This window comes from Harpia harpyja, chromosome 12 (genome assembly GCF_026419915.1).
Source record: "Harpia harpyja isolate bHarHar1 chromosome 12, bHarHar1 primary haplotype, whole genome shotgun sequence".
In the NCBI taxonomy this organism is placed as follows: Eukaryota; Metazoa; Chordata; class Aves; order Accipitriformes; family Accipitridae; genus Harpia; species Harpia harpyja.
Window position 1 is genome coordinate 6655329 of NC_068951.1, and position 26689 is coordinate 6682017.

At 46.0% G+C, this 26689-nt stretch overlaps 1 protein-coding gene across 6 annotated transcripts in view; it reads left to right on the top strand.

Moving 5' to 3' along the window:
* The window catches only part of SLC43A2 (solute carrier family 43 member 2), a 34583-nt gene extending 8739 nt beyond the window's left edge, over positions 1-25844 (top strand). For 2 of the 6 annotated variants that reach the window (XM_052803048.1, XM_052803047.1), the window contains exons 3-13: positions 879-1068; positions 2087-2142; positions 2901-2977; positions 9397-9489; positions 10328-10461; positions 10899-11101; positions 11739-11882; positions 15454-15592; positions 16030-16162; positions 17121-17194; positions 18986-25844. In XM_052803048.1, coding sequence (XP_052659008.1) covers positions 879-1068; positions 2087-2142; positions 2901-2977; positions 9397-9489; positions 10328-10461; positions 10899-11101; positions 11739-11882; positions 15454-15592; positions 16030-16162; positions 17121-17194; positions 18986-19130 — 1388 coding nt within the window. In that variant the 3' untranslated portion in view covers positions 19131-25844. Of the gene's footprint in view, positions 1-878; positions 1069-2086; positions 2143-2900; positions 2978-9396; positions 9490-10327; positions 10462-10898; positions 11102-11738; positions 11883-15453; positions 15593-16029; positions 16163-17120; positions 17195-17744 lie in introns of all 6 variants that reach the window. The other 4 variants (XR_008237409.1, XM_052803051.1, XM_052803050.1 and 1 more) reach the window with 4 other exon arrangements.
* Positions 25845-26689: the final 845 nt, after the last annotated feature.

Genomic DNA, 26689 nt, shown 5'->3' on the forward strand with positions numbered 1-26689 from the left:
CTTTTTTTTTTTTTTAAACTGTCCTGTTTGTGTCTCTTACACAACGTGGGCTCTGTTCAGCGTGGGAGTTTGCGTGTGGAGTTCCTCATGTAGGTGCAAGAACAGAAAGCTGGAGATATAATTGACCTGTATGGCCAAAACCCACTTGGAAAGAATAGAAAAATGCTAATTACGGGGCAGAAGTTAAACATACATCAATTCTTTAACAAACGGAGAAGGCAGGTGAGCTGCCAGCCTTCCTGGGAACAGGGTAGTTAAATCCAGGAAGGACTTTTCAGAGCCAGGGTAGTCGGGAAGCAGGGTGGCTACTCCAAAGCCATTCCTCATCCCAATGCCCGTAGGGAGGGTAGGAAGCTTTTTGTCTGAGCAGACTGTTGGTCTGTGCCAGGCCTTGTCAGCCCAGTGTCTGGACCTGAAATAACTGATTTGGCTGTAGTTATCGCTCCCAGTTTAGTTAGGGAAAAGGTCTGTGAGAACATGCCAGTTGTAGATTAGGAGGACCTTATTTTTGTATTAGTGCTTAAGGGTCTGCTGGGTTTAGTCCCCTGTAATTGCCAGGCCCTTGCTGTATAGTTGTTTTCATAATGAATCTCTGTCCCTAGGTTGTTACCCTGCTGCTGCTTGGGATACTTGTCCCCTGGGTGCCTGCGCATCCTTTTCCTGCTCCCAGCTGAGCTCATCAGGTTTCCCTTGTCCTTCTGCCGCTCTTCTTTCCCTTCTCCATTTCTCACTGATTATAATAAAAAATGGAGTGTGGAGGGTGTATGCCCAGTGTGTTGTGGCACCCTGTGTGCGGGGTTTTCTCTTCCCTCCTTCCTGCAATGCTGCAAGGCTCATCCTAACACACTGTAATGATGATCCTCTATCATCCCGTGTAGAAAACACCACCAGCAGTCCTGAACACAAGAACAGCACAGCTCCAGAGCACAAATGGCCTTCCTGCAATGCCCAGGATGAAATGCTGAATTTGGCCTTTACCATTGGGTCCTTCCTGCTCAGTGCGATCACGCTGCCCCTAGGAATTGTCATGGACAAGTATGGCCCTCGCAAGCTGCGGCTGCTTGGCAGGTTGGTGTCCTGGGCTCCCCGGGTGGGCTGAGGGACGAATTCCCACCTTGTCTGGGGCGGATGGGTACTCTGCCTGTTGTGGGGTCCCTGCAGCCTTGGGAACTGTATGAGGAATGGGGCTGGGATGTGCTGGGAGCTGCTGCCCATGCACAGGGCACTGGAGCAGCTCTGGGATGATTTCAGCCAGCACAGTGAATTGCTCCATAAGGGAAGGGTCTGGGACTCCATGTCCACACTTCAGCTCTCCAGTGTTGTTCTGTGCTCCCTGGCCAGATGGAGCCTGAAGGAAGAGTGGAGTCATTTCTGAGTCAGGGAGGGTAGCTTTTTCCTTGAGCTGGGAGCTATGTCCCGAGAGGCACAAACCCAAGATGTTACATCATCATTTGCAAGCTGGGGAGTTAACTCGGGGATAAACACGTCCTGCCTGCCTCTTCTAGGGCCCTTCTTTGCCATGTGGCGTATGTCGCTTTCTGCCTCAAATTGCAAGGTCGTTAGCTGCTTCTATCATGGCATGTAGGGGTTAGTGACTTGTTGGGCACAGTGGACCCCAGCACTGCTGAATTTTAATGCACTGAACCGTACCAGAAACCAAACCGGCCTGTAGGCAGAGTGGGAAAACCAGAGGAAGTCTCTGAGTCAGACCGTACTGGAGAGGAGCAGGTAAAGGCTGTGAGTGCTGTGACCACAGCTGGGTCTCAGGACAAAGGTTGCTGCTGTCTTTGGTCACCTTGAGGTGAGGGCTGGCAAAGCTCTGTGCTGGAAAACTGGTAGGAAATTTGGGTCCAGCAAGAGCTGCGTCAGTACTGGGAGGAAAGGTTGCTGCCTCAGCCCTTGCGCAAGGTTTGTCTGCAATATTTGGGTATTTCCCTGGATTTTTCTTTCCAAATTGCCAGCTTCCCTCCCGCTTGCAGAAATGATACTGCGCTTGCTTAACAAGGTGCTGAGGAGGTAGAAGCATATGTAATTTACTGCATGTGAGGCTATCTGTGAGAAACTCACAGTTTTGGTTCCCTTTCAGTGCCTGCTTTGCTGTGTCCTGTGTGCTGATCGCGTACGGTGCCAGTAACCCAGACTGTAAGTAGGCATTTCTCTGCTGAGCTGGGAGGGCTTTGGGGCTGTGGTTTGGGGTTTTTCTGGGGGAAGCAGACAAGCATGCATGGCACTGCATGCTCTGACTGTCACACCTCCAGACTGTCATACCTCCAGTGCTGTACTGGGGTCTTGCTGAGGATACAAGCCAAGCATCTGCTGGCCTGTGGGAGCTAAGTGGCTCTGGGGAGGGCTGGTGTTTCACAACCCTAAGTGGAGAGCGTTGCAAGGCCCAAATGTCTGAGATAGCCAGGTCTCTCAGCTTTGCGTTTGGGCAGGGCCAGGTCCTGTAACGGAGCAATTCCAAACAAGTTCATGGCTTTTTCAGGGTTGGGAAATAGGTACTAGTATGCAATGTGTAATCAGCTTTCACACCAGGGATAGATGGAGCTTGCTCATCAAGACCGGATAGTGAGGTGACACTTTAAATCCAGTTCTTTCAAGTAAATCTTCCTTTTAAGATCCATTCAGACAAGCTGCATCAGCAAGTCTGTTCATTAGAGAAAAGAAACCCTTCCATCCTGGAAAGAGATGATCCCATCCTGAACTCTGTCTTGGAGGAGAGCCCTGGTCCTCCTGCTCTGTGTGGCTGGGGAGACGGGTGCTGGGTCAGGAACAGCGTGGCACGTCCTGATGGTGTTGATCCACAGAGGTTTTTACGTGTCAGGACCAAAGCGCTCAGGGCTCTGTCTTCTTTCCCCCTCCACCCCAGTAAAAGCTAAGGGTGTTTTTTATTGTTGCAGCTCTGTCTGTGCTGATATTCATTGCGCTGGCTCTGAATGGCTTTGGTGGGATGTGCATGACCTTCACATCGCTTACGGTAAGTGAAGAGTTATTACCTGACTCTATTTTATTTTTTTACTATGGCTGTGAGCTGGGCTAGCAGGAAAGAACAAAGTGGATCTTTTGCCTGTGGCCTGAATAGCATGTTTTTTGTTTGGTACAAAGGGTCAGTCACTCTTTTACCTGAAAGGCTGAATACTAGGTGGTTATTCTAAGGCTTTTTTTCCCCCCAGTCGCTTGGTTTTTTTGGGGGGTGTTTTTGTTTTTGTTTTTTTTTTTTTTTACCTGCCCCTTGCATCTCAGTTGAAGGTGGGGGGAAAAAAAGGAATTGTTTTTGTCTAGGACTCAAATTGTCATACGCCTGTACGTGCAGTGCTAAGCTACCTGGCACAGGCTGGACATGTTTGCACTGGGTTTAGCATTGACATAACTGCAGGAAGAATCAGCAGGGCACAAACCCTTGCAGCTGGGTATGACCAGCTCTACGCAAACGCAGTTTGCATCTCGCCCCAGGAAAATGGTTGTTCTTGAGCACAGAAGCTTTTGCTTTCAGAAGGGTGAGAGTCTCTTCCAGGTTTCCTTAGAAATGCTGCGTTGCTGAACGTACCCAGCTCCATCTGCGCAGCCCGCTTAGATCTGTTTAGTCCATGGATTGTATTGCAAGTGTTGGTCAACAACTGTCAGCTGGATCTCTACATTTTAGGGTTCTTTTTCCTGGAGACAGAAGCAGTACCGTCCTCCAAGTAGCTGCTTTATTTTCTACCTCATTACCCTGATCCTTGTCAGTGTGGCTGAAACAGGGCTGGGTGGAAGGTTTCCCAGAAAACAGTCTGGGAAGCTCTGATGTTTCTCGAGCTGTGGCTGAAAACTTTCAGATTTGGACCGCATTACCTTGAACTTGCTGTTGCAGTAAAACTTTCTGTTAAGGTTACCTCTAATTTCACAAGGCTTTAGACACTGGCTGAACAAGGCTCAGACATTGGCTGAACTCCTGAGACCTAAATTTGGCAGAGGCTGGGTTTACAGATCACTGTGTGTACTGTGATGTTGCTGCTGCTGTTGCTTTCATATATTCAAAGCTTTCAAAACTCTGTGCCGATGTTGGTGTCTCCTTCGTATGTAGCGTTCTTCACTGGAAGCCTTGGCCTTGGTCCCAAAGAACTATGGGGCAAATGTCATCCTGCCACGCTTCAAATAAAAGCGAGGAAGAGAGGAGCACATAGTACTGCTGTGGGACAGGAGAGGATTCCCATCCTGCTGCTGCCAGCATTGGTTATTGTCTCTCTGGGTGTTTATTTAAGGGGTCACAGATTATTTTAGAGCCACTGGCGATGATAGGAGGAGAGCAAGGATAGGACAGAAATGTATTGGATGTGCTGTACTGTGGCTTTTAGCACCAGAAGAAGTAAGCAAAGCCACTTATTAGTGCCCTCATTAGTGAGCCAGTTCCACAGCACTAAGGAAGTACAGCGGCAGGAAAAAGGTCAAATCTTCCAAGAAGAGATTCAAGCCTTGAGGAGGTCTGAAGCAAGTAGTGATGCTGTGAGTTCACACAGGGAGACCTCAGGTGGAGCCCGTCCCCTCCAGACAGCAGTGTGTTTTGTAAAGAGCTGAGGCGGCTTCAGGCCTGACTTCTCAAATCCAGATTCAGATGTAGCTGCTTGTGCCTCCCTGCAGAGCTGCACAGAGGCATTTTGGTACCTGAGGCATGAGAATGTGATTAAAAATAGTCTGAAGTGGGAGGGAAGCACTTCTTCACCTGCATCACAGCGTAGCTGTGGTGGTGACTGTTAGAAGCAGGTGTATCTTACTCATTGGCAGCTTACTGTTTGTCCCTGTGTGGTTCTGCCTGCCAGCTGGGTGCTCACAGTTGGTGTGTCAAGAGTTATCTTTTGCAGTGACATGGTGGTCTCTTGTGGGTCCCTTCCACCTGTGGCCCATGGAGACAGGGAGTGTGGCAAGGGAGGGACATGGGGATGACAAGTCCGTGGCTTGTGGGCTCCAGGCAGTGTGGCTCGCATGCACCGTGCCCTGCATCATGCTCAGGAGAGGCTGAAGCAAGCGCTGAAAGGGGAGACTCAAAGGCCTTTTTAAGGATGTTCGTTACACAGAGGCGGTGAGCACTAATCAACTTCTGGTGCCAAGTAAGCTCGCTCTGGCTGACACAGGCACGGGCTGCCGAGCGTGCACGTGCACACACAAGTCAAAGCAAGGTGACTTCCTTCTCCTGCCAGCTGCAAGTGACCTGAAGCGCTCCAGGAAATGGGTCAAACCCACTGGTGCATGAGCTGGTCCTCTGCCACCCCAGGCGACTTACGGTTGCTGCTTCGTAGCAGGGTGGCCATGAAGGGAGCCCCTGCAGCGCGTGGGGTTGGGATGCTCCCCGGATGCTGCGGCTTGCGGGGCCTCGTTGGCTGCTGAAACCTCCCGGGACACTTGCTGCGTGGGCATGGTGTGATCTGATGGGAGGGCAGGAGATGGGGATCCTCAGTGCCTGTGCAAGGGATAAACGGGATCTCCGAGGACTGCAGCCTGGGACAGTGCTCCATGAAGCCTTGCCTCTTGGGTTTAAAGCCTTTTGCAGTAACAAGTCCCCAGGGTATCATGAAAGCACATGGCAAGCTGCAGAGCCATGGCAAGCTGCCGTTCCTGGGTGTCTTGCGTTGTGGCTTAGGGAGGAGGGGGAGCGAGCGAGCGGTGCTCTTCCCAGTTCTGGGAACAAGGTCAGACTGTGCCTGTTGTTAAAATGCAGAGGGGAGATTTCTGCCTCGTGACTTGGTCTTAGCCAATATAAGTGAAGATTGGAAATGGAAACAGATCTGTGTTGGTGGCTCTGACAGCAACACAGGAATCTGGCGCTGGTTCTGCTCCGAAGCTATTTCATGCAAAGAAATAAACATGTGTGATAAATTACCACAAAGAGCCTTTTATAGATTGTTTTCTGTCCTGTTTTCCTTTCAAAGAATTACAGCTGCTTTGCTCTTATTTTCTGCTACAAACACCACCCTTTAATTGGAGCAGGGGGACATCTCTGTGTAGGGAATCTTCTCTGCTCGGATTTACTAGGAAAACTTAGGGCTCTGTGATCTTTTGTTGCAGAATAGGAACAGGAATTTCCATATGCTTTGGACAAAGTGGGCAGTTTGAGGCTTTCCTGGAGAACATATTTTTAGTATCTGTATAACTTCCAAATATACCTCTGATAGGGAAAACAAAATTTAGCTTGAACAAAAATACCATTCTCCAGCAGTCTAGTTCTCAATCCCTTGACTTTTTCCACTGTTCTTTCAAATAGTCCTTGCAAGAGGAGGGAAGCTGGGTTTGGTAAGACTAGTGTGGTATCTTTTGTGGTATCTAAGGATTGTCTCCAGGAAAAAGCTGAAAAATTATAAAAAAATGATTGAAGGTCTTAAACCCACTATAAGGCAGATGGGATAATAATCTGCAAGAAGAAATTATTTTGTCAGTTTAGGATTGCATACCTGTAATAAAGGACTCCAGAAAAAAACCAGTTATGGTATGGTAAAATTAAGTTAGTATCTTTCAGAGGGGGCATAGAGTTAATAAAATATTGAGTATTATTGGCCTTTAAACAGGAGGTATAAGAGTTTCTGTCATTGTAGGTCTTGTGGAGTTGGGGCTGTCATACCAGAATGGGCAGAAGTTAGCGGAGGAGCCCCTTCTGGCCTGCAGGGATAAGAACAGAATGAGGATCAGATCTTTTTGGTGGCAGAAATACAAAGAGCCCACTTGTTCTGTGGCTTGGGTTTTTTCTCCCTATGGTTCATTTTCCCCAATACTTGCTGCTATAAAGACAGTGTGAAAAATGCCTGAGTAAATATTGTGTGTTATTTTAGTAGCTGGTCTTTAGATGAGACCTGCAGAGGCATTGCCAGTGCTGGCACTTGCAGACTGAGAGGTTTTTTCTGTGTGGCTATGGACTACTTTTTCCCTTTGCCCCTGCTCTGCACCTCCAGGTAGTCTCAGATTTCTTTTCTGCCAAGTGCTCAGTGTTTGCAGTTTCTTCTTTGACTGGGTTGGATAAGACCCTAAATCTCCTATGTCCAACTTTTTTTTAATCTGGTTGCTGCTTTGGTGCCAAATAGGATTTTAGGAAATCTCTAGCCTTTCTAGGACTTCTGTCCCCATCGAGGCAGAAGCAGAATTGGGTTTTCCTAGACATGACTGCTTGCTTTCAGGCCTGCTCTGTCTCCAGTACCCCTCAGAGCAGGAGGATCCACCTGGGGCTTGCTTGTCTGCTGTATGAAAAAGGCTTTTTGTGATCTCTGGGGCTCTGGGGAAAACCAGCCTGAGCCAAGAAGCAGCTGTGTTTGTGGAGCTCTTGCCCTGCTCTGAGCTCCCCAGCAGGAGCAGCTGTTTGTTGTAATTTCTGGAGATTATTTTAGGTTTGGGGTATTCGACATTAAGTGAATGCCCTGCCTGGTGACAGTGACTAGCCTTTTTGCAACCTGCAGATATTGTATTCTGCAGATGCTGTTTTCTGGGGTGTGTATTTAGGCCACGGCTTCCAATAAGAGATTTTTGTGCCTGGTAGCAGACCTTTGGATCCTTTGCTGTTTCCTGTCCGCAGCTCCTGAAAGCAGCCTGTTGGCAGTTCTCCCGCATGCAGGGATCTGGGGATGGGTGTGGGGATCCTCGCTGCAGAGGAGTGCAGCGTTTTCTGCCTCCGCCGTGTGTGTCTGCTCGGGGTTCACCAGCAGCATCAGGCTCAGCACATCATTGCTGCTGTTCCCTGGCTGGGGTTATCTGAGGACCTGGAGACTGCACTGCATAGGAAGCTCTGCAGTGAGACAGAGGGATGATAAACAGCCAGATGGATCCTAGAGTGTTCCTGCACAGGAATACTTCAGTTGTAAACACGCTGGTCCTGCCGTGACACAAGCCAGATTTGCTTGCCTTATATGCTACTCCTGGGAAAGATGGACTTGTTTTTCAGCAGTGGAAGGGGAATGTGATGACAGCATTTGCTTGCTCAGACTCGGTCTAATATTCTCTGAATCATTTTGTTCAGCAGCATCTTTAAACAGATAAAATGCTGGTTAAGCTTTCAGTCCTAGAAGGCACCTGCAGTGTCCTGCTTTGAGGCCCTCTGAGGCTGATGTGGTAGTGATGCCCAAGTGAATCTGGGGAGTAAGTGACCCAAAAAAGGAGGTGGGAGGGAAATCTGTCTGCCTGCAGCAGAATCTCTGCCTGTTGACCCGCTTCAGGAGGTATCGGCTGAGCTTTCTGTAGCCTACAACTTCAAAGCTTCTCCCTGTAATTCCCAGTTTGCAGGCTGTCATTAGTGATGGAAACTTGTTCACTTCTGGTTGTTTAGAAAAATAGGGAGTTCCTCCTTTCCCAGGAGAGTGGGAAGGTCTCGCAGCTCTTTCTGCCTGCTCCACTCTGCTTTTGGGTCCTGAGTGGAAGCAGGGGCTGGAGAGCCAGCCTGGGAGTGCTTTTGCTGTTGAGGTGGCAGAAGTGGCTGCTGTGAGCTGCTTCTAGCTGCCCCTACGGAGAGCTTTGCTTTCCCAACAGATCCTTGCAGAACCAGCCTGGTCTGCTCTTAGCAATGCCATGACACCTGATAGGAGCCCAGGCAGTGAAGTGGGGTGGGTGGCAGGAATAGCTACCCGAGATGCTGTTGCCTGCTTCTTGCTGCAGTGTTCACCAGCTTCGTAGCTACACCAGGCAATAAAGCCTTGGATATCTAGTGTTCGTGATTGCCTTCTTGCATGTAGCTTCAAGATAGTGTGCCTGAGCATCTGAGCCATCCAACTGATGCAGAAATGACCAGCTTTAGCCCCTCTCAGAGAGAGAGTCTCCTTTCACAGAAGTAGCCAGAGAGCTAGCTAGAAATGGAAATGCAAACAGCAACACAGTTCATGTTTGTGGCTGTTCTTTCTTGTTATAACAGGAACTTTCTGGTCTACTGCAAAGATTTGGGTGCTGACCCAAGGTACATAAACAATCCTGGCAGTTCAAGGTGTTGCAGGTGTGTTAAAGACTGTTCGGCAATCACAGCCTGTGTCTAACAACTCTTGACTGAAAAGAGGGTGGTATGTAGAGAACTTGGGCACATATTCTTTGGAGAGGAAAAGAGGTGGTGACTACAGACTTGGGGTAAGGAGCTCTTAAAGAAAGCACAAGGGCTGGAACAAACACTCCTGTGCTAAAGGTAACCAATGCAAGGTATGCGGTCAGTCTGGAAAGAAGCAGAGTCACTAAGCACGTAAATCTTGGATTGTAGACGTTCCCTGACACTGGAGACACCAATGCAACCTGCAGAGCAATATCCTGAAAGAGCTAAGTCATTCTTGAGTAAAACTGGCTGCTTCAGGTTCTGGTATCCAGGAGTCTTAATCCTAAATGCCAATATCTTCTCAAGAAAGCTTCCTTCCCTTTTCTTCCCTTCTCTTGGCAGCAGCCTATTTCAACCAATTTTTCTTTCCCCAGCTGCCCAACATGTTTGGTGACCTTCGTTCCACGTTCATTGCTCTGATGATTGGCTCCTATGCTTCCTCTGCTGTGACTTTTCCAGGAATCAAGGTGAGGCTGTGGGATCATGACTCGTGACTGGTGGTGTTGTGCTGGAGTCTTGCACCATTTAGCAGTAATGTGGAAAGAAAGAGGGACTATTTGTTAAAGCACTCTTAAGAGATGTGCCTTTGCAAGATTCAGTTCCTGTCTGTTGAAGACTTCCCAAGTGCCTGCCTCAAGAACTCCACAAATACTGCAAAGAGAACAGTCCATTTGCTAATAGGCAGTAAAATTTTAAAGGTGTCAAGTAAAGGTGAAGAACTGAATATCTTTTTTTAAAGGAAGGTTGCTTTTTTAAACTCTAAGGAGCATATATATGTATTTTAATACACATGTGTATACTTAATCTGTGTGATTGTCACAGGTGGTTGGCTTTGAACACCATTCAGAGCTAGCAAACAGCAACAAAGGGACAGAAGAGATGGTCACTTGGGCTGCCTTGGTAGATCACTTAGTGGTTCTGAACCAGGGATGTTTCATTGCAGAGTTAGCATAAGGGGGATATAGTAAAGGTAAGCCAGTCTCAAGTGTGCAGGGAAGTTCCTGCTGGCTTTCCAAGGAGAAGGTCCTAGATGAAAACCTTTGATGGCGGTCATCTGCAATACAGCTGCATGCTTTTCCAGTTGGAGGTCCTGTTGTTGTTGCTATAGCTGCTATTAAAGATGTGCATATACACCTCTTTCTAAGCCTGCCTGTCACAGACTTGTTCCTTGTTACCACTTGAGTTAAACCCATTTTCAATGTAGCATGTTGTTCTTTCCCACAGCTTCCTCTCAGACTCATTCAAAGAATATTGAAGTATCTTTCTGCTCTTATAGTCAAAACGATATTCCCTTCTGATTTCCAGGTTATATATGACTTTGGGGTCTCCTTCATCCTTATTCTGCTTGTCTGGGCAAGCTGTGCAGGACTAGTTTTCCTCAACTGTTTCTTCAACTGGCCACTGGAGCCTTTCCCAGGACCAGAAGACATGGACTATTCGTAAGTGTCCACTAGACTGGCCTTGAGGGCTAATCCCATTCTTAATCCTCTAGAAAGTGATGGCACAACTAATTTAGAGGAGAGGACAGGGAACTCCCTTGCATGTTGCTTATGGCTGCCACTTCTTAGGCTGAGGATTTATGTTTGCCGTTAACATTATGTCTTGACTGGTGAACGTCTGTGGAAAGTGGAACTTTCCAAAGCATAGGAATTATGAAGGAAAAATGATCTGTCAGTAGTCATAAGTATTTCTATATTGACCTATGCCAAATTGGCCCGGGGGAAGTATCTCTGTGCTCTGGATCCAGACCATTTGTGGCTTTGTAGATGGAAACTAGTGCCTTAAATCCACGCATAGCCTTTCTGGCTCCTGCAACTTTGCTGCCTCTGATTCCTCACCCTGTGTTGCAGCTCTCATGCTCTTTACTGTCCAACAGGGTGAAAATAAAGTTCAGCTGGCTGGGGTTTGACCACAAAATCACTGGGAAACAGTTTTACAAGCAAGTAACAACTGTGGGGCGCCGTCTCAGTGTGGGGAGCTCCATGAAGGGCCCCAAAGAGCCAGCAGCCTTGCAAGAGAACAACAAGCTCTGTCTGTCTACGGTGGACCTAGAAGTGAAGTGCCAGCCTGACAACACAGGTGTGGTTCCATGAGTGCCCCAAGGATGCTTGTGCTGGCACAAGGCTGTCAGCCTCTCTGCTCTGCTCCAGACCTGTTTATAAGAGAGATAACGTGATCCATATGTTGCCAGGGCCATGTGCCAGCCACCATTATTTAAATAGAAGTTCAGTTATATAAGGAATCCTGTCCTTGCATACTTGCCTAAATACACCATATGGTGTTGCCAATGGTGGGGACAACAGCATTGGTAACTGGTATGGCTGCAGAAGGGCAGTGCAGTTGGTCACTGCTGTCTCTTAGGTAGACTGTTGCCATCATGACCAAGCCTTCCTTACTCAGGGGTTTGGCAAAAGCAAATGGTTTTAAGCTTCTTTTTTTGCTCTAATCTACAGAATTAGGCGAGTCTTCCTTCCTTCTCCCTTGCCCCAGCTACTTGTAGCCAAACTCCAAGCATCTATAGCTGTTCATTATGGAAGTTTGTAAGGCACCAGGTAGTCACTAACTCTGAACTCCTTGGAACTGCCCCTGGCATGCAGTGTTGGAATGACTAGCTAGGAGAAGACCTGCTAACCCAGAGGCAATGGCTCTTCTGAAATTGTACATGTTTATGAAGGTATGTTGCCTTCTTCAGAGACTCTTATTATTCCTTCTGCAGCTTCTCCCTCCTTCATGAAGAGTGTCTTCAGTCCTATTTTGTTGCTCAGCCTTATCACCATGTGTGTCACTCAGCTGCGGCTCATCTTCTACATGGGAGCAATGAATACCATGCTTGAGTTTCTGTCTGGAGATGAAGATCAAGGTAGGGTAACCTGAAAACTTTTATCTGCTTCCTTGGAACTGGGACCTGACCCAGACTTGGTCCTTGCAAGAGTCCAGCGAGCCTGATTACTCAGCAGATACACAGTGTGTGGCAATTAGTGGTGTCAGAGTGTGGCTGACAGCTGCTGGGAGGGTCTAGTGAAGGGCTGGAACTAGCCCAGGACAGAGGGGCAGTGAGGTAGACACTTGAATGTCAAGCTAATTTTAGCCCGGTGTCTGTTAAATACTATTCCATGTTATTTCCCCAGATGGGTTGTTGAAAGTAGCCTCTCAGGATGGACTGTGATAATTTTTTTTTTTTATTGGAAAACCTATTTCATCAGGTATTTGCTTTGCTTATCCTAAGCAGGCACAAAGTACGGAGCAGCTGACTCTCATGACTAATGGTTGGACTAGGTGTCTCAGCCCAGCAACCGGGGGTGGGAGAAATGAAGTCATAGCTGTTTTGTGCAGCTTGGTGTGTGCTGGGGAGACTCAAGGGTGCTCACTGCACTGGACTCTTCTGTATTTATAGCTCTGATTCAGTACATGGAGCAAACAGGAAAGAGTACATTAGTTTACTGTTGTTGAAAATACCCAGGATTGCAAAACAAGACTTAGCCTTTTTTTTTTTTTTTTTTTGTCCTTTGTAGTAAGATCCAGTTTGAACTTGTTAAATCTGGATTGCATGAAGCTGATAAATCAAGAGGCACTCCTCTGAAAACAGGAGTGAGCTCTGGGGGAGGGAAGGAAACTCAGGAAACTCCAAGTGCCCTGGCATTCCCTGAATTGCTTTGTTTCTTGAGCCTTTGACAGCCTGCAGCATTCAGCTCTTTATCTCCTGGCTCAAGAGCCAATTTAGACATTAAACAGTAAACAGGACAAACTTCACACTGCCTACCTTTCCCAACACTGCTTAGTTTTCTGCTTACCTTGTAACTCTTTCACACTGATTTTTTTTTTTTCTTTCTTTCTTTTTACCCTGGCTTGCTCTAGTTATTTCTCTTTCATTTTTTCCTCTCCTCCCCTCCTTGGTATTTTAGAATTAATATTAACTATATATGCTGTCAATTCTGTTCAGATCAAGCTCTGAATTAAAAAAGGGATTGTGCCCCTTGGGTGTATTGCATTTTTTTTCTGTGCAACCTTTAAGATTTCTTCCCTTTTTCCCCCTCCTCCCCCTGAATGTAGCCTGGGCTCCCAGTGCAGTCCGCTGTCTTGGTGTTTCCATGGCATCAGCAAAACAGTGGTATTGTCTAGTCGCAGCAGTGTCAGGCTGCAAGAGCAGTTCCAAGATGTGTGCAGCTCTCTAGAAATGTAATCTGTGTGAATCAGGAGAGGATGGGACGCTGCTGCCTTGGATTCCTTGTTCTTCTTGCAGTTTACTTGAATGTGATTTGTTTAGAGAGCTCCCTCCACCTGCAACTGCTCTCAGGAGCACTCAGCAAGGGAAGAAGAGAGTTAAGTCAATCCTGCAACTGTTACGGTCAAAGAAAACCTAAACATTCCTGGGAGCAGAACAGGAGAGAAGGATGTGGGGAAAATAATTCAGATAGGTAGTAGAGTCTTTAAGTTGCAGTGAGGTACTGTGTCCTTGAAAGTCCTCCTTCCTGTGCAGATTATGGTGACTTAGACCTGTCATGAAACCTAGAGGTGGAAAAAGCAGTCAGCTTGTGGCTAGTTATCTTGTGAAAGCCCCCAAAAGATGGGGGAGAAGCTAAGGAGTTCAGTAGCTCTGTAAATGACTGCATAATTGTGTTGTAGGAAGGCAGGAGAGAGTAGACCTGTTGTGTCTAGAGCTTGAAATTTGGCTTCATCTTTCATAAATTGTCACCGTGCTTTCAAATCTCGTAAGACTTGGAGACCTTAAATATAATAAGGGTGGGCTGGAAAACTCAGCTGTATGAGGTGCTTGCTCAATATAGTTTTGAGGGAAAGCCATGTTGAACAGTGGATGTAAAGGGTTGTGCCCATGTGTGCACCCTTTGTTTGCTCTACCCAGGCTTCTACTTCTGCTGGTATTTGCTAGGTATTGTTATCTCCCCTCCTCCCCCCCCCCCGAAAGAATGTTTTTTAAGATGATAGATAAACTGAGGTGGCCCTGTTTTGTAGCAGCTACTGTCTCTCCTTCTCTTCTCTTGCTGACCCCATAAATTTCATTCCATGCTTCAAGTTGGCTTCTGCTCTTGCTGTTTAGAGCCCAAGATTAAGTGTTCAGAATAGCATGAAGAGGCAAAACATGACAGCGTGGCTTGCTTCTTACCCTCTATTAAAAAATAACCAGACAACAGCAAATCAGCTCCAGGAGTGTTTGTAGAGGGTGATGCCACCTGTCTCTCTTGGTTACAGCAGTTGCTATAATGAGATGGGATGTGGGGCCACTTCAGGGCTTGCCTTTGCGGAGGTAATGGGGGCATGAATGTGAGTTTAGAGGTTGGAAGTTCCTCTTGGTTCCCTTGCCAGCAACCAGAGCCAGGAAAGTATCATCAGGTGCCATGCCTGGGTGCAGCAAGGCAGCCCTGCTGGGATTTGCTGTAACTGTACAGGAGGGAAAGGCTTGTTGGAAATGTCTTTCCATTACCAAGTTGATTTTTGGTATAAATCCTGGCTATACTGCTTTGGCTAGATCTAGAAATGCGTTGGGAGGGACAAACTAAAATTCTTTTTGGTTGTTTTGCTTACAGTGCTGTAACTTGTAAGCGCTCTGTGCTGAGATGAGCAGTTTCAGAATTACATCCTTATTTCAGAGCTGTGGTACACCATGACTCACCAGCCCTTCTGTGTGATGCCTACAAATCCATCACGTGTGCTGCACAGAGGAAGTGGAAAAAGGATTGCAGGGTGGGGGGACTGTTCACCAACAGGAGGGGAGAGTTTCTTCTAAGTCTGCTGGCATCAGCTTTCCCTTAGCAAGCCATGTAGACACTTCACCCATCTTTAACACATGGGGAATTTTCAGCAGTTTGAGTTTTTAATGATTGCTCTCACATGCTGTGTTTTTTGCTTCCAATCTCCTCTCCCCTCCCCTGCCTCCAAACTTGTCCATTCAGCACAAAATGGGTTAGTCCTCACCTTCCCAGCCTGGCTTCTCCTTGCTGGAGCTTCCCAGCTGGAGAAGATGTAGCTGCAGCTCCCAGCAAGGCAGGAGAGGAGACAACTAAGGCAAGGTTGGCTGTGCAGGATGTATCGTTTGTAAGAACTTTCCCTGTTGATCCTAGCCAGAGTAAACCTCATTGGCACTAAGCAGTTGCTGGGTCCCATTTCTGAGCCCTACCTGCTGTTGGGCTGACGTTGCTCGGAGAATACTAGTGCAGGATCAGAATAGTTGAAGCAAGTGTGCCCAGTATGTCCACTCTAATGTCACGCCTCTGGGAGGCTAAATGATGAAGTGAGGCTTTGGTGTCCCAGCTCCTTCAGCCTTGCCTGTTAGCCTGTGAGTATGTGGGGTCTGGGCTCTTAATGAGAGAGGTGATCAATGGCAAGGAACAGTTTCTTTTCTGTCTTCTTTTTTTCTGTTGCTTGCTGTGGTATCACTTGGACTAACAACTTTTTTTAATCTTCCCCCCCTGCAGTGGCTCTCTACACTTCTATTTTTGGGGTATTGCAACTGCTGTGCTTGCTGACAGCGCCTGTGATCGGGTACATCATGGATTGGCGACTGAAAGAATGCAATGATGGCTCAGAAGAGAATGAGGAGAGCAACACTGAGCAGTGCGTAGTGTTTGCCACGCGGGACATGCAGCCATGTAGCAGGCCTCTTCTGCTCTGCATAATGTGTTTTGTGATGAAAGACTGAAAAGAATATTGGTTCTTCAGTATAGAAAAGAAAGCCCGAAGGAAGACTTGATAATTGCAGAGGAAAGGACCAAACTATGTTCCATGTCCACTAAGATCAGTCAAGAAGAGCAAATTTAAATTGTAGCAGGGGAGGCTCAGACTTCCCTTCTAGTCTAACAGTAAGAGTAACAGCACTGAAATAATTGCCCAGATGTTCCTCAGCTTCCAGTGATGGAGATCCCACCACCTCCTTAGGCAGACCTCTAGCCAAACTGGTTTAGATAGTTGACGGGATAGGTGGAGAATCTTGCTGTGAGTTCCAGTAGCTGCCGAGAGTGCTTTTTGTAACATAGGTTTTGCTATCCTTCCAGAAGTGACAAGAAAAAGAAAAAGCGTGATCGTCAGATCCAGAAAATCACCAATGCCACCAATGCCTTTGTATTCACAAATGTCCTGCTGGTTGGATTTGGAATCACCTGTCTTATTCCTAATCTACCGTTGCAGGTGAATAGGTCAAATGGGTGGGTGTGCTGGAGGGGCTGGCAACATGGGTCCTGGCAAAATGACAGTGCCAGGAGGTCCTGCAAGCCAACAGAACCAGCTAGTGGCAGGAGGGCTTTCTGGCACTGCTGGGAGACTACTGTACTGCTTTGGGAACCCCAGTCTTAGAGTTGAAACAAATAATTCCATGCAGTTTATATCTCTTGAGAGAACCTAAAGAAGCAGCTGTAGTTAAAATGTCAGGGTTGATCCACAATTTTTTCACACTTAGAAGTTTCTGCAGCTGAGCTGTGTAACAAGAAGTACTTTTCTACTGAGATCCTCTCAGCAGTGCCTGTGCATTTAACCTGGGCTTGATTTAAGCTGCTGATGGTCAGAAAATTTGCTGTAAGAAGCATGACGCTGATATATACAGCAGGTTATTTCTGTGTCAAATGCTATGCCCAATGGTACCCATGGGATTATAAACCTGTTAAAATATTTATTTTGTGGCACCACCTGTTTTTGGCAGAGGAGTTTAGTGATTTTATGCTATACTTAAACATGCCTTGATGACGTAGGCAAACAGATGTAGTTTGCTCATACTTGCATATTGTCCGCAATAACTTGTGGAAAATTAACTAAATTGGCCACAAGCACAATGAAAAAGCATTGTGACCCTGGCCACAGGTTGCTGGGGACATGTCCTTGCAGCAGTGCTATCTACGAATGAGGTAGGTCTTGTGTATTGTTAACCTCAGGTAGTACTGCATGTTAGTCCTTGCAAAGTACGGAAAAGCAGCGCTTTTAGAGATGAGTACAAATTTCTTCCCTTGTGTTGATCTTTCAGGTTTTGTTTCTGGGTTCCTCAAGTCCACCTTTCTAGTGCAAAGGAGAACAGCTTTTAGGAATGGTTCTACGTTGGGGTCTGGCACACCTAGGTGGTATCTAGGACATGACATTTTTCTGCTTCTCTTTCCAGATTCTTTCCTTCATTTTGCACACAATCGTGAGAGGATTCATCCACTCAGCTGTGGGAGGCCTCTATGCAGCTGTGTAAGTCTCTGCTTACCTATAATACATGGCTGGCCAGATAAACTGGTCTGGGTTGATAAGCTGTGCAGGTGAGAGGGAGATCAGGAAGTGAAGTATTGGTCAGAGGGGAAAAATGATGCAACTTGTTTCCTCTGTCACCACTGGATATGACAGTAGCTGGACTGAGGTCCTAGCTGATGCTTTCCTTGTTTAGAAACAGCTAACCCCTTTGGCATAGCTACTGCAGTGAGACAGGCACAGCTATATATGGGCCTCAGGTGAGACTAGGCTATTGACACTAAGGTTATATAGTAAAAACTCAAGGCTTTTTTGTCTTATAATGACTAGCTACATGCATGTGTCCAGGTAAAACATTAACATAATTGAATACATTGCTACTGGTCTGCTCTGAAATTACATTGGTAAAGCATTGCTCAAGATACCATTAGTGATGTCTACTCCCTTTTCCCAGGACAGATCATCCATCCTGTTTCCAACTTATGAAAATTATCAATAGCTGAATCTAAATACTCTCTTCCTTATTAAGCAATGTTTTTGGTTTTGAAAACAGATCTGCCCCTCTGTCCTGAGCTGTTGGACAGAGGAACAGAAAGAAGCTGTTATCTTTCAGAGAATCGCAGAATCGTTGAGGTGGGAAGGGACCTCTTGAGACCATCTAGCCCAACCCTCCTGCTCAAGCAGGGTCAGCTAGAGCAGGTTGCCCAGGACTGCGTCCGGTTGGGTTTGGAATATCTCCACGGATGGAGACTCCACAACTCCACAGATTCCTTCTGTCAAAAGTTTTGGTCCCAGTGTCTGGGGAATCCAGACTAGAAAACCCATCTAAGACTCTGCTTCAAAAGTACATAAACTTTTGGTTCCCTGGCAGCTAGAAGCAAAAGATTTTTGTCTTGGGCAAGGTAAATGCCTGTTGCTGTACATATCGGCTTGCTTGTAAACTAATCCTGTTTGGCCATTGCAACTCTCTGGAACTTCCTGGAGTGAGGTATTTTTGCTTTGGATGTTTGCTTTGAAATATGCTTTGCTGTTATATTGCTTTTGTCATATTGCTTTGTTTTGCTTTGAATATTTGAAGGTTTTGATCCATTTCTTTCTTTCCAAGCTTAGTTTAACCTGACCCTTTTTAAACACTACTCAGTCGTGGAAAGAGAAAGATGTTAGACTGTTCCTGAAATGTATTTTTCCATTAGTAGTATCTGATATTCAGCACTTTCCAGTCAACAGTATTGTTTAGTTTGACATAGGATCAGACTTGTCCTCTAAAAAGGAAAATACATACTAACCTGTTGTGCAGGTTTCACTCACTTCTAAAGGGAGCAAATTGTTATGACCACATGAAAATGATTGCTCAGCCGCAAATGCTGTCATCTGGATAAAGAGGCCCTGCTTTTAACTTGTAAATATCAACACTCTTCTCCCTTTGCAATAGGAACAGTAGTTGTATAAGTGCTTCCACCTGCTTACGGTACAGCTGCAAAACAAAACAAGTACTGGATCTGATACATCCTGAGTTTGAGAGCTCAGGATGAGAATAGTCTGGAGAGGAAGGCTCCAGCCTTGTCACCAGCTGCATCCTGCTCTAGAGAGCACTGTGCACACCATTGGGTATAGCTAAATACTTTATAAAAAGAGGTAGTTACACATAAGTCCAGGAGAGATAAGTTCTTCATACTATGTTCCTGTCTTGGGACTGTGCTCTGTTGTGTTAGTTGACCGGGAATGTAAACTGATCTGGGTGATGTGAACAGTCAAGGTGACATATAATAATGCTGTTGCTTTCTCTGTTGACAGATACCCCTCCACTCAATTTGGCAGCTTGACAGGGTTGCAGTCGTTGATCAGTGCCCTTTTCGCCCTTCTGCAGCAGCCTCTTTTTATGGCGTTGACGGGACCTTTGAAAGGAGACCCTCTCTGGGCAAGTTCTTCTCAAATTTAATGTGAAAGCTTGGTGGTTAAGATGATTTTGGCTCATTTATTTGAAAACAAAAGGACTCCTGTGCATGGACCAAGGTTAAAAACAGCTGGAATTTTACATGTCCCTCAGTCTGCTGTTACCTTGGTGCTGTCCAGGAGACCCTTCCCTGTGTGAGTAATGATTCCTGGCGAGGGAAAGCCATTAACCCTTATGCTGGTATATGGAAATGGAGGAAGGGAGAAGGCTGCAGGAGTGCTTTCTGCTAACAGTTTGTGTGGTGAGTCAAAATCTGTCAGGTAACAGTGAGTGAATCTGTGTGGACCTCAAAATGCAGTAGAAATACTATGTTCCCTTGAGAGCTATTAGCTCCAATTACCAGTAAATTTGGGGTTGCTGATGCTAATGTCCGAAAAGCCAAGTGGCTATTGAGGGTAGGGCTAATGTAGTGTCTTGATGAGAGTCTGTCTGGGCAGCTCAATAAAATCATGACATGGGTGGTCTTGGGGAGAGTCCTGGTCTCTAGGCTACATGTGCCCACCCCAGCAGCCTGTTGCTCTTCAGTCAGCAAACTTGGTGTAAAAGAACTGCAGCTTAAACAGCCCTGCCTGTTCTGTGGAACAAGACTCCCGCAGCTATGATCCAGAGCGACAAATTCTCACAGCATTTAGCTTATACATGTGGTGCTCTGGGCACAGGAGTGTAAATAGAAATACAGTGAAGGTTGTTGCCAATACACTGAGCAGGGCGTCTCCTGGTTTGCCTGCAGCTGAGTGACGAGGGCTGGGTTCTGACACTTCAGCATGCGTGACTGGGTTGTCATCTTCTTAGCCTGCCTAATTTTGTTTTGTCTTTCTTTTTGCAGCTGAACGTTGGCTTGCTTGGTGTGAGCCTCCTGGGTTTCTGCCTTCCAATCTACCTGGTCTGCTACAGACGCAGGCTAGAGAGAGAAAAAAACCAGAAGATGGATGATGCCAAACTTTTCTTCAAAATCAATGGCACTCCCAATGAGGAAGCCTTTGTTTAAACTGGTGCTTCAAATACAACCTCCCCTGTACAGGTTCCTACCACATCTGTGGGTTCTACCTGTGGTGTAAGCCAGGCTTTTTCTCTCCTGGCTCTGCCAGTCTTTGCTCCTCACTGGAGTGAAGGCTGGACATCATGACTGAGCTTTCCTCAGATACATGGCAGGAGGAGACTTCCTACTCCTTACTCCAGATCACAGGACACTTTTCCTTTATAAAAAGGCCATGCAGATATTGTGTCTTAAATTATCCCCTGATCACACTCTCCAGTGGCAGAGTCTCTGCATAGGAAATTGGGGAGAGAAGGAATAGAGGGATGGGGGAAGGGGGAAGAAAGACCATAATTTGAGTTTGCAAATGTAACATGCTGAAGTCTGTTTTCTCCCCCTCTTCCCCCAACCTTGGCTGACACTGTCTCAGATGGAAGCTGCACTTTCCTCCCTCCCTGTGGCTTCATAATGGTCTTTCTGCTTGATGTGTAGATGGACCTAGTGGTTTTACTGTCTATCCAGACATACCCCAGACTGTTTCTGAGGCAGGGAAGGGGATTTTATTCCTATGTGTATGAGCACAGCTTCAGTGTATTGCTAAATGTTGGCTGCTAGCACTGACAGCTCCCAAACCTTTTATTACTGCAAATGACACAGACCGTGAGCAATGGATCTGCCTTCCACACTGAAATGAAGAGCCTAGCGGACTGCTTGGTCGTTGACCAAGCCTTCAGAGGCCTGGAATTCCTCTTCTTCCTGGCCTGCAAACCACCTGTACGTGTTTTAAACTGTCTGCAGTCCTGGAACCTTTGAGATAGGAATTGGATCTTGTTTACCGATGAAGTGCTTTGAGACTTTGCCTTTTGACTCTTCTTCCCTCTGACATGACCCTGGGAGGGGAGCAGCAGCATGTGTTTAGTAAAGTGGAGAAGCTTCTTCGAGCTGAGTTCTGGGGCTCCAAACACCTTGGTGTTCATGTGTCCTGAGCTGACTTGCTGTTGAAAAGAATCAAGAGTGCAGAACACTCCTTTGTGTCTGGTAACTGGATCCTGTGGACATATGGCAGGGTGGTGTGGTGATGTAATTCTTCCCCTAGCCATAGCTTATTTACATTGTTCTGATAACAGCCCCCAAGCTGCTGAACACCAGGTTACTGTGACTGACCAAAAAGCTGCCGGTTTGGCTGTATTAAGAGCCTTCTATGATGTTGATGCTCTGTCTGGACAGAGTACGTGGCGATTGATTGTATGGTAAAGCTGACTTACAGAGCAATACATGTGGGTAAAGGTGCCCCAGGCCTGTTCACCATGGAGGGACTACAAAGGGAATTCTTAACCTGCTTATTTTTATAGAGGTTTTCCTAAGTCTTGTCTAAAGTCAACTTTTCTGCCCTTAACCTTCTTGTTGAGGTCGGTAGCTCAGCCTCCGTAGCCTTGTGACTAGCGTTAACCACTGCGCCATTTGGAGCTGCTCAAAGCAGGACTGTGCAGCACTGAGGATGAACATCACCAGCAGGTCTGCAGCAGCATGTGCGCTGGGTTGAGCTAGTGGGGCAGGAAGTTTGGGGGCAGAAATAAAGCAGTTATGAAGATGTAGTGGTGGTGCTTTCTGAACTGCCAGCTGCTGCATTACTGCAAAACCTGGCAGGGGGTAAGTAATTCATCATCTTTATGTCTGGTTGGAAAAGTACAAGACTCAATCACTGCCCCCTTAGCTCTAAGCTGGGGATTAGAAACAGTGCACTCGGACCTTCCTGTGAGAAATTACCTGGAAACTGGGTGTTAACTTGCTTTACTGATGGCTTGAAGCATGCACATGCTCAGCCCAGCCAGGCCTTCACCTTCCCTAAATAGCAAGCTTGGTGACCTCTTGCACAGAGCCTCGGCAGGACCGCTGGAAGCCCTGCGGAGTCCCTCGCTGGTGGCCTTGCCAGCCCCGGATGACGAGGCAGCTTTGTGGGACAGCAGCGCCATCTCGAGTCACTGCCTCCAGCCAGCCTCCTGCGGGCGGTTCAGCTGCCACTCTGCTCCATGGTACCTTTTAGTCTTCAGTCACTCGTTTGAAAATGACTTGCCACTTGAGTATTTTACACATTTGTGGAATTTTTTTAATGTGTTGCCTTTATTAAATGTGTTTGTTCCAAGACAGCCTTACTGCCTGCTGTCAACACTTTACTCTTATAGAACTTCTCGTCTTTTGTTGGCCTCTAGCTTTGGTGATGATTTAGTGATGTTTCCAGCTTTTGTTTCTTTTGTGTTGAGCAATAATTGAGGGGGCAGAATTTTAATTCCTTTTCCTGTTCACCTGGCATTGTCTCAAGTACATACATGTTCAGAGGCCCACCAGCAGTAGTACAGCTTGCCTAGATTTCCAGAGGGCTTACTGCAGATTTCTGCATTTCATATTACTATACTTTCTCCTAAATATTTTGAGAAGATTCCTACTCTTGCTCCGAGGTATTTGTGACATGACAATGACAGATTAAGTATCTTTTTTTTTCAGTAAGAGCTCAGACAGGTGAGTCTGAGCCACAGTCCTCAGACTTACAGTGTCTTAAAATAGAGACAGCTGTTGGAGGGTGTCAGTGTGCTAACTCAGCATTACCTCCACCTCAGTTTCAGAATATCGAATGTGATAGCTTCCACTCTTATGTCACTCGAATTCCTGATATAAATGTCTTTACAAAATGGTGGTATACTGAGTGGCATATTTTCATGAAGTCACAGCGGAGGTGATGCTGCCTTTGAAGTAAGTATGTGCAGCTAAATTAAACAAAACCCCACCTTTTATTCCTGCTGTCTACCTCCCTACTGTGGTTCCCAGTCCTGCCCTTTATTAGGAATACCCTCTAACCCAGTTTCACCTGATAAAGTGGTGGATATATGTGCTCTGTGTCTCTGCTGATGTGCCATGGTGTTTAGAAGCTGCTGGTCAGCTGTGAGGAATAGAGCTCATGCCTTTGAGTCACAGTTTCAGGCTCTGTTTGCAGGTTGAGAGTGAGGTGTGCCTTTGGCTTGCAGTCACCAGGACTAGTGGGTACACGATGAAGTTCGAGTTGTTCAGGGTTGAACAGACAAACGGGAGTGCTTTCTCATGCAGTGCAAAGTCAAACTGTGGAATTCATTGCCGCAGAACATAGCGGGGAACAGAAGTATAAATGTTTTTTAAAAAGGGGCTGGTTAAACAATGGTCTGATGCATCCACTAACTCAGGGAGATTTTAAGTTGCTGTAAATAAGAAAGTTATGCCAAGGAAAGATTACTTTTCTACAAGCTCTGTCTCTTCAGAATTGGTCAAAGATATATTCTGGGCTAGGTAGAACAACTGACCTGATCTTGTGGGGTTTAATTTACTGACAGTTGTGAACCAAACTAATTTTAAAAGCAGTCTCAAATTTATCTATCAAAAACCCCTCTATCTGCATGCAAGACGTGCAAATACTCTACTGGTTGTGGCATAACTGCTTAAATGCTGCACCTTCTGCAGGGGTGAGCCCCTCAGAGGACAGAGTATTCTGGCTTCAGCCTCTTCTAAATGTTGTCTTGCATGGTGCAGAAACAAACCCTGTTGGGATGGTCCTGTTACGCATGATTGTTCATGGGCAGTTTGCCTCGTTCTTTGATGCTTATGGAAATGTAATTGTGGATTACTTACATTTGGAGTGGAAAACAGCATTGCTGCTTTCCAGCTAAGTGATGCAGGACCAAGAGAATTCCTGATGTACTCTTCTATGTGCATGAGCCACCTTGTGGAAAAAATTAATGGGCTACCAAAGACTAGAGACCCACATCAATTTAAATCAATAATGTGTTTACCTGTATAGCTCAAATATAGGTCAATGTGTTTAACTACTTCTGTAATTCCTAAATGCTAGAATTTGTAGGGGTTTTTTGTGCCCCTTGTACCCCCTTACCCTCATCCATATGAGAAGTCCAAGGAGGGGGGTCATGGGAAAGACCTCATCTCCTCCACAGAAGCATCCCCAACTGAATGTAATGAAGCAGAAAGCTGATCTGTGAGTACTTCCCAGTTTGTAGGAGCCCTCGGAGTCAAGGGTGTTGCTGTGTGAAGGTGATTGCACCTTCTGGAAACACTGCTCCTGGCCTCTACAGACTCTCACGTGCATTTAATATGCATCTGTATTTAAAAAAAAAAAAAAATTAACAGTGGGGAAGGGACGGCGGCATCTTTCCTTTCACTAATCTGTCAGTACCTAAGCCCCATTGACGGTCTTTATAGCACTAATGCAATGATGCTATCAAGAGTAGCAGAGAAAATCTGTGCTGTTTTGCTTAATAGACACTTATAACTTTATTCAGTTACTGTCATAAAGTATCTGGATCCTTGAGATGTCTGCGAAAAAAAAAAAAAGAGCAAATCTTGCTGAGACTCCCAACTTAACTGCAATGCTGCTACAATGATTGAAATGTTTAACTCCCACACCAAAGCCTGGCCTCTTCGTGCTCTGTCTACAAAGGAAAATTGTAGGATAATGAGATTTTAACTAAGTCAGTAAATCACTAAAATGTTTTAAAATAGGAGATTTTCCTCTTGACAGGCTGATGAATTTGGAAAATATGCCACAAAATCTAAAGCAGATACTGTAGGGTAAAAAGAATGAAATCTTTAAAACTACAACTTTTGTTAGGTTTGGTTTTTTTTTTCCTTTGAGTCTTTTCTGCATCTGCAGAGGTGTTGGTATTCCCTACTTCCCAGTTTAGAAGTGCAACATATTCATAATGGAAACTAGTATTACAGTAGGATTCCTGATGGAAAGGGACTGGTCTTGTGTTTTTTTTTTTTTTTTTTAATTAAAAAAAAAAAAAGCCAAAACCTCACTTCTGATTTATATTTCACAATGTTATCTTCTCTGGAATAGCTGAAACAATGATGTATTATGTAGATGCATTCTTACATGTTAATTATAAACCCTACAGGTCCTTGTTTTTCTATGTGTGCTGCTCAGCCTGTCTCCGCGCAACCTGTTTTTATCAAGTGTCCTGTGCTCCATGTTGTAATCCTTTGTACTGCTGCTTGTCACTTCCTTGTGCCTGACCCTCTGTCACTTGCTTTTTATTCCTGGGACAATCCCCTTTTTCAGAAAGCCCCCTCTTTTTAACCTGATGGCATTAGCTTCTCCCACCTCCTCCTGTTAACAGAATTTTTTTGTAGCATTTGTCAAAGTTGAATTGTAAGCTCCTGGCGGCAGGCCTGTGTCATCTTTTCTGTGTTTGTAAGGTGTGCATTCTTGCAGTACTATCTAAAAATAAATGTGGTATTAAGTTAATCATTAGTTTTCCTTTTGAGGCTAAACATAATGAAGGTATTGCTTGGTTCCTAGCAAGAGTATGTAAGCATGAATGCTTTGCACAGTGTCATCTGCCAAAGTGCTTGGCTGCACGTAGAATGTTTCCTTGACTCTTTCTTCTTTAAGTTAGGAGCTAACAGCCAGATTTTAATTAATCTCTGAGAAAATTTTGATTTTTTTTTTTTTTTTTTAAATATAGACAGCAGGTTGAGAAAGAGGTCAAGCTCAGTTATACAGGGTGAACTGGTATCAAATAATGAAAGATGAACAACTGTGGCCTTAGGCATGCTACAGAAGAGGTGCAGGGTGTCAATAGGAAAGTTGCACATTTTGGTTATCTGTGCTTGAGCTTGGTGATGCTGAATGTATGGCATTTTATTTTTCCAATCAAATAAAGACAATCCTTGCTCTGTGATTCCAGTGACAAAGTAGTAAAACTAGTGCTCTTTAGCTGTTTTTCATTGAGTCCAGGTCACATGAAAGGGCTTTTTGCAATTGTCTTCTAATAAGTAGCTGGGGTTATTCTTAATGCCAAGTACAGTTTGGGTGGCTGCTGCTTGGAAGTAGTACTGAAAATGAAAGTGGACTTGAAAATGCTGTAAACCATGACCTGCTGTCAAGGTGGAGCCCCATTCCCCGAAGACACACTTACCCTACCTGACTGCAGCCTTGATCTATCCCCTAGCTACTTCCATTAATACGCGTGTTATCTGTCATAGAATCATTTAGGTTGGAAAAGACCTTTAAGATCATTGAGTCTAGCCGTCAATGATGCCCACTAATCCATGTCCTGAAGTGCCTTGTCTATGCGCTTTTTGAACACCTCCAGTGATGGTGACTCAACAGCTTCCCTGGGCAGCTTGTTCCAATGCCTGATCAACCCTTTCAGTAAGGAAATTTTTCCTAATATCCAACCTACACCTTCCCTGCTGCAACTTGAGGCCATTTCCTCTCGTCTTATCACCAGCTGCCTGACAGAAGAGACCAGCACCCACCTCACTACAACCTCCTTTCAGGTAGTTGTAGAGAGCGATGAGGTCTCCCCTCAGCCTTTTCTCCAGACTAAATAACCCCAGTTCCCTCAGCCGCTCCTCAGGAAGACTTGTGCTCCAGGCCTCTCACCAACTTTGTTGCCCGTGTCAACCCTGCCTCTGCTAGCCCTCCTCCCCACCCTTCAAAAAGAGGGGGGCTTTTAGTCACCGACCAAACGTGCCACAAACCCCGAGGAGCGAGTGCGTGGGTGTTAGTGCTGGGGAACGT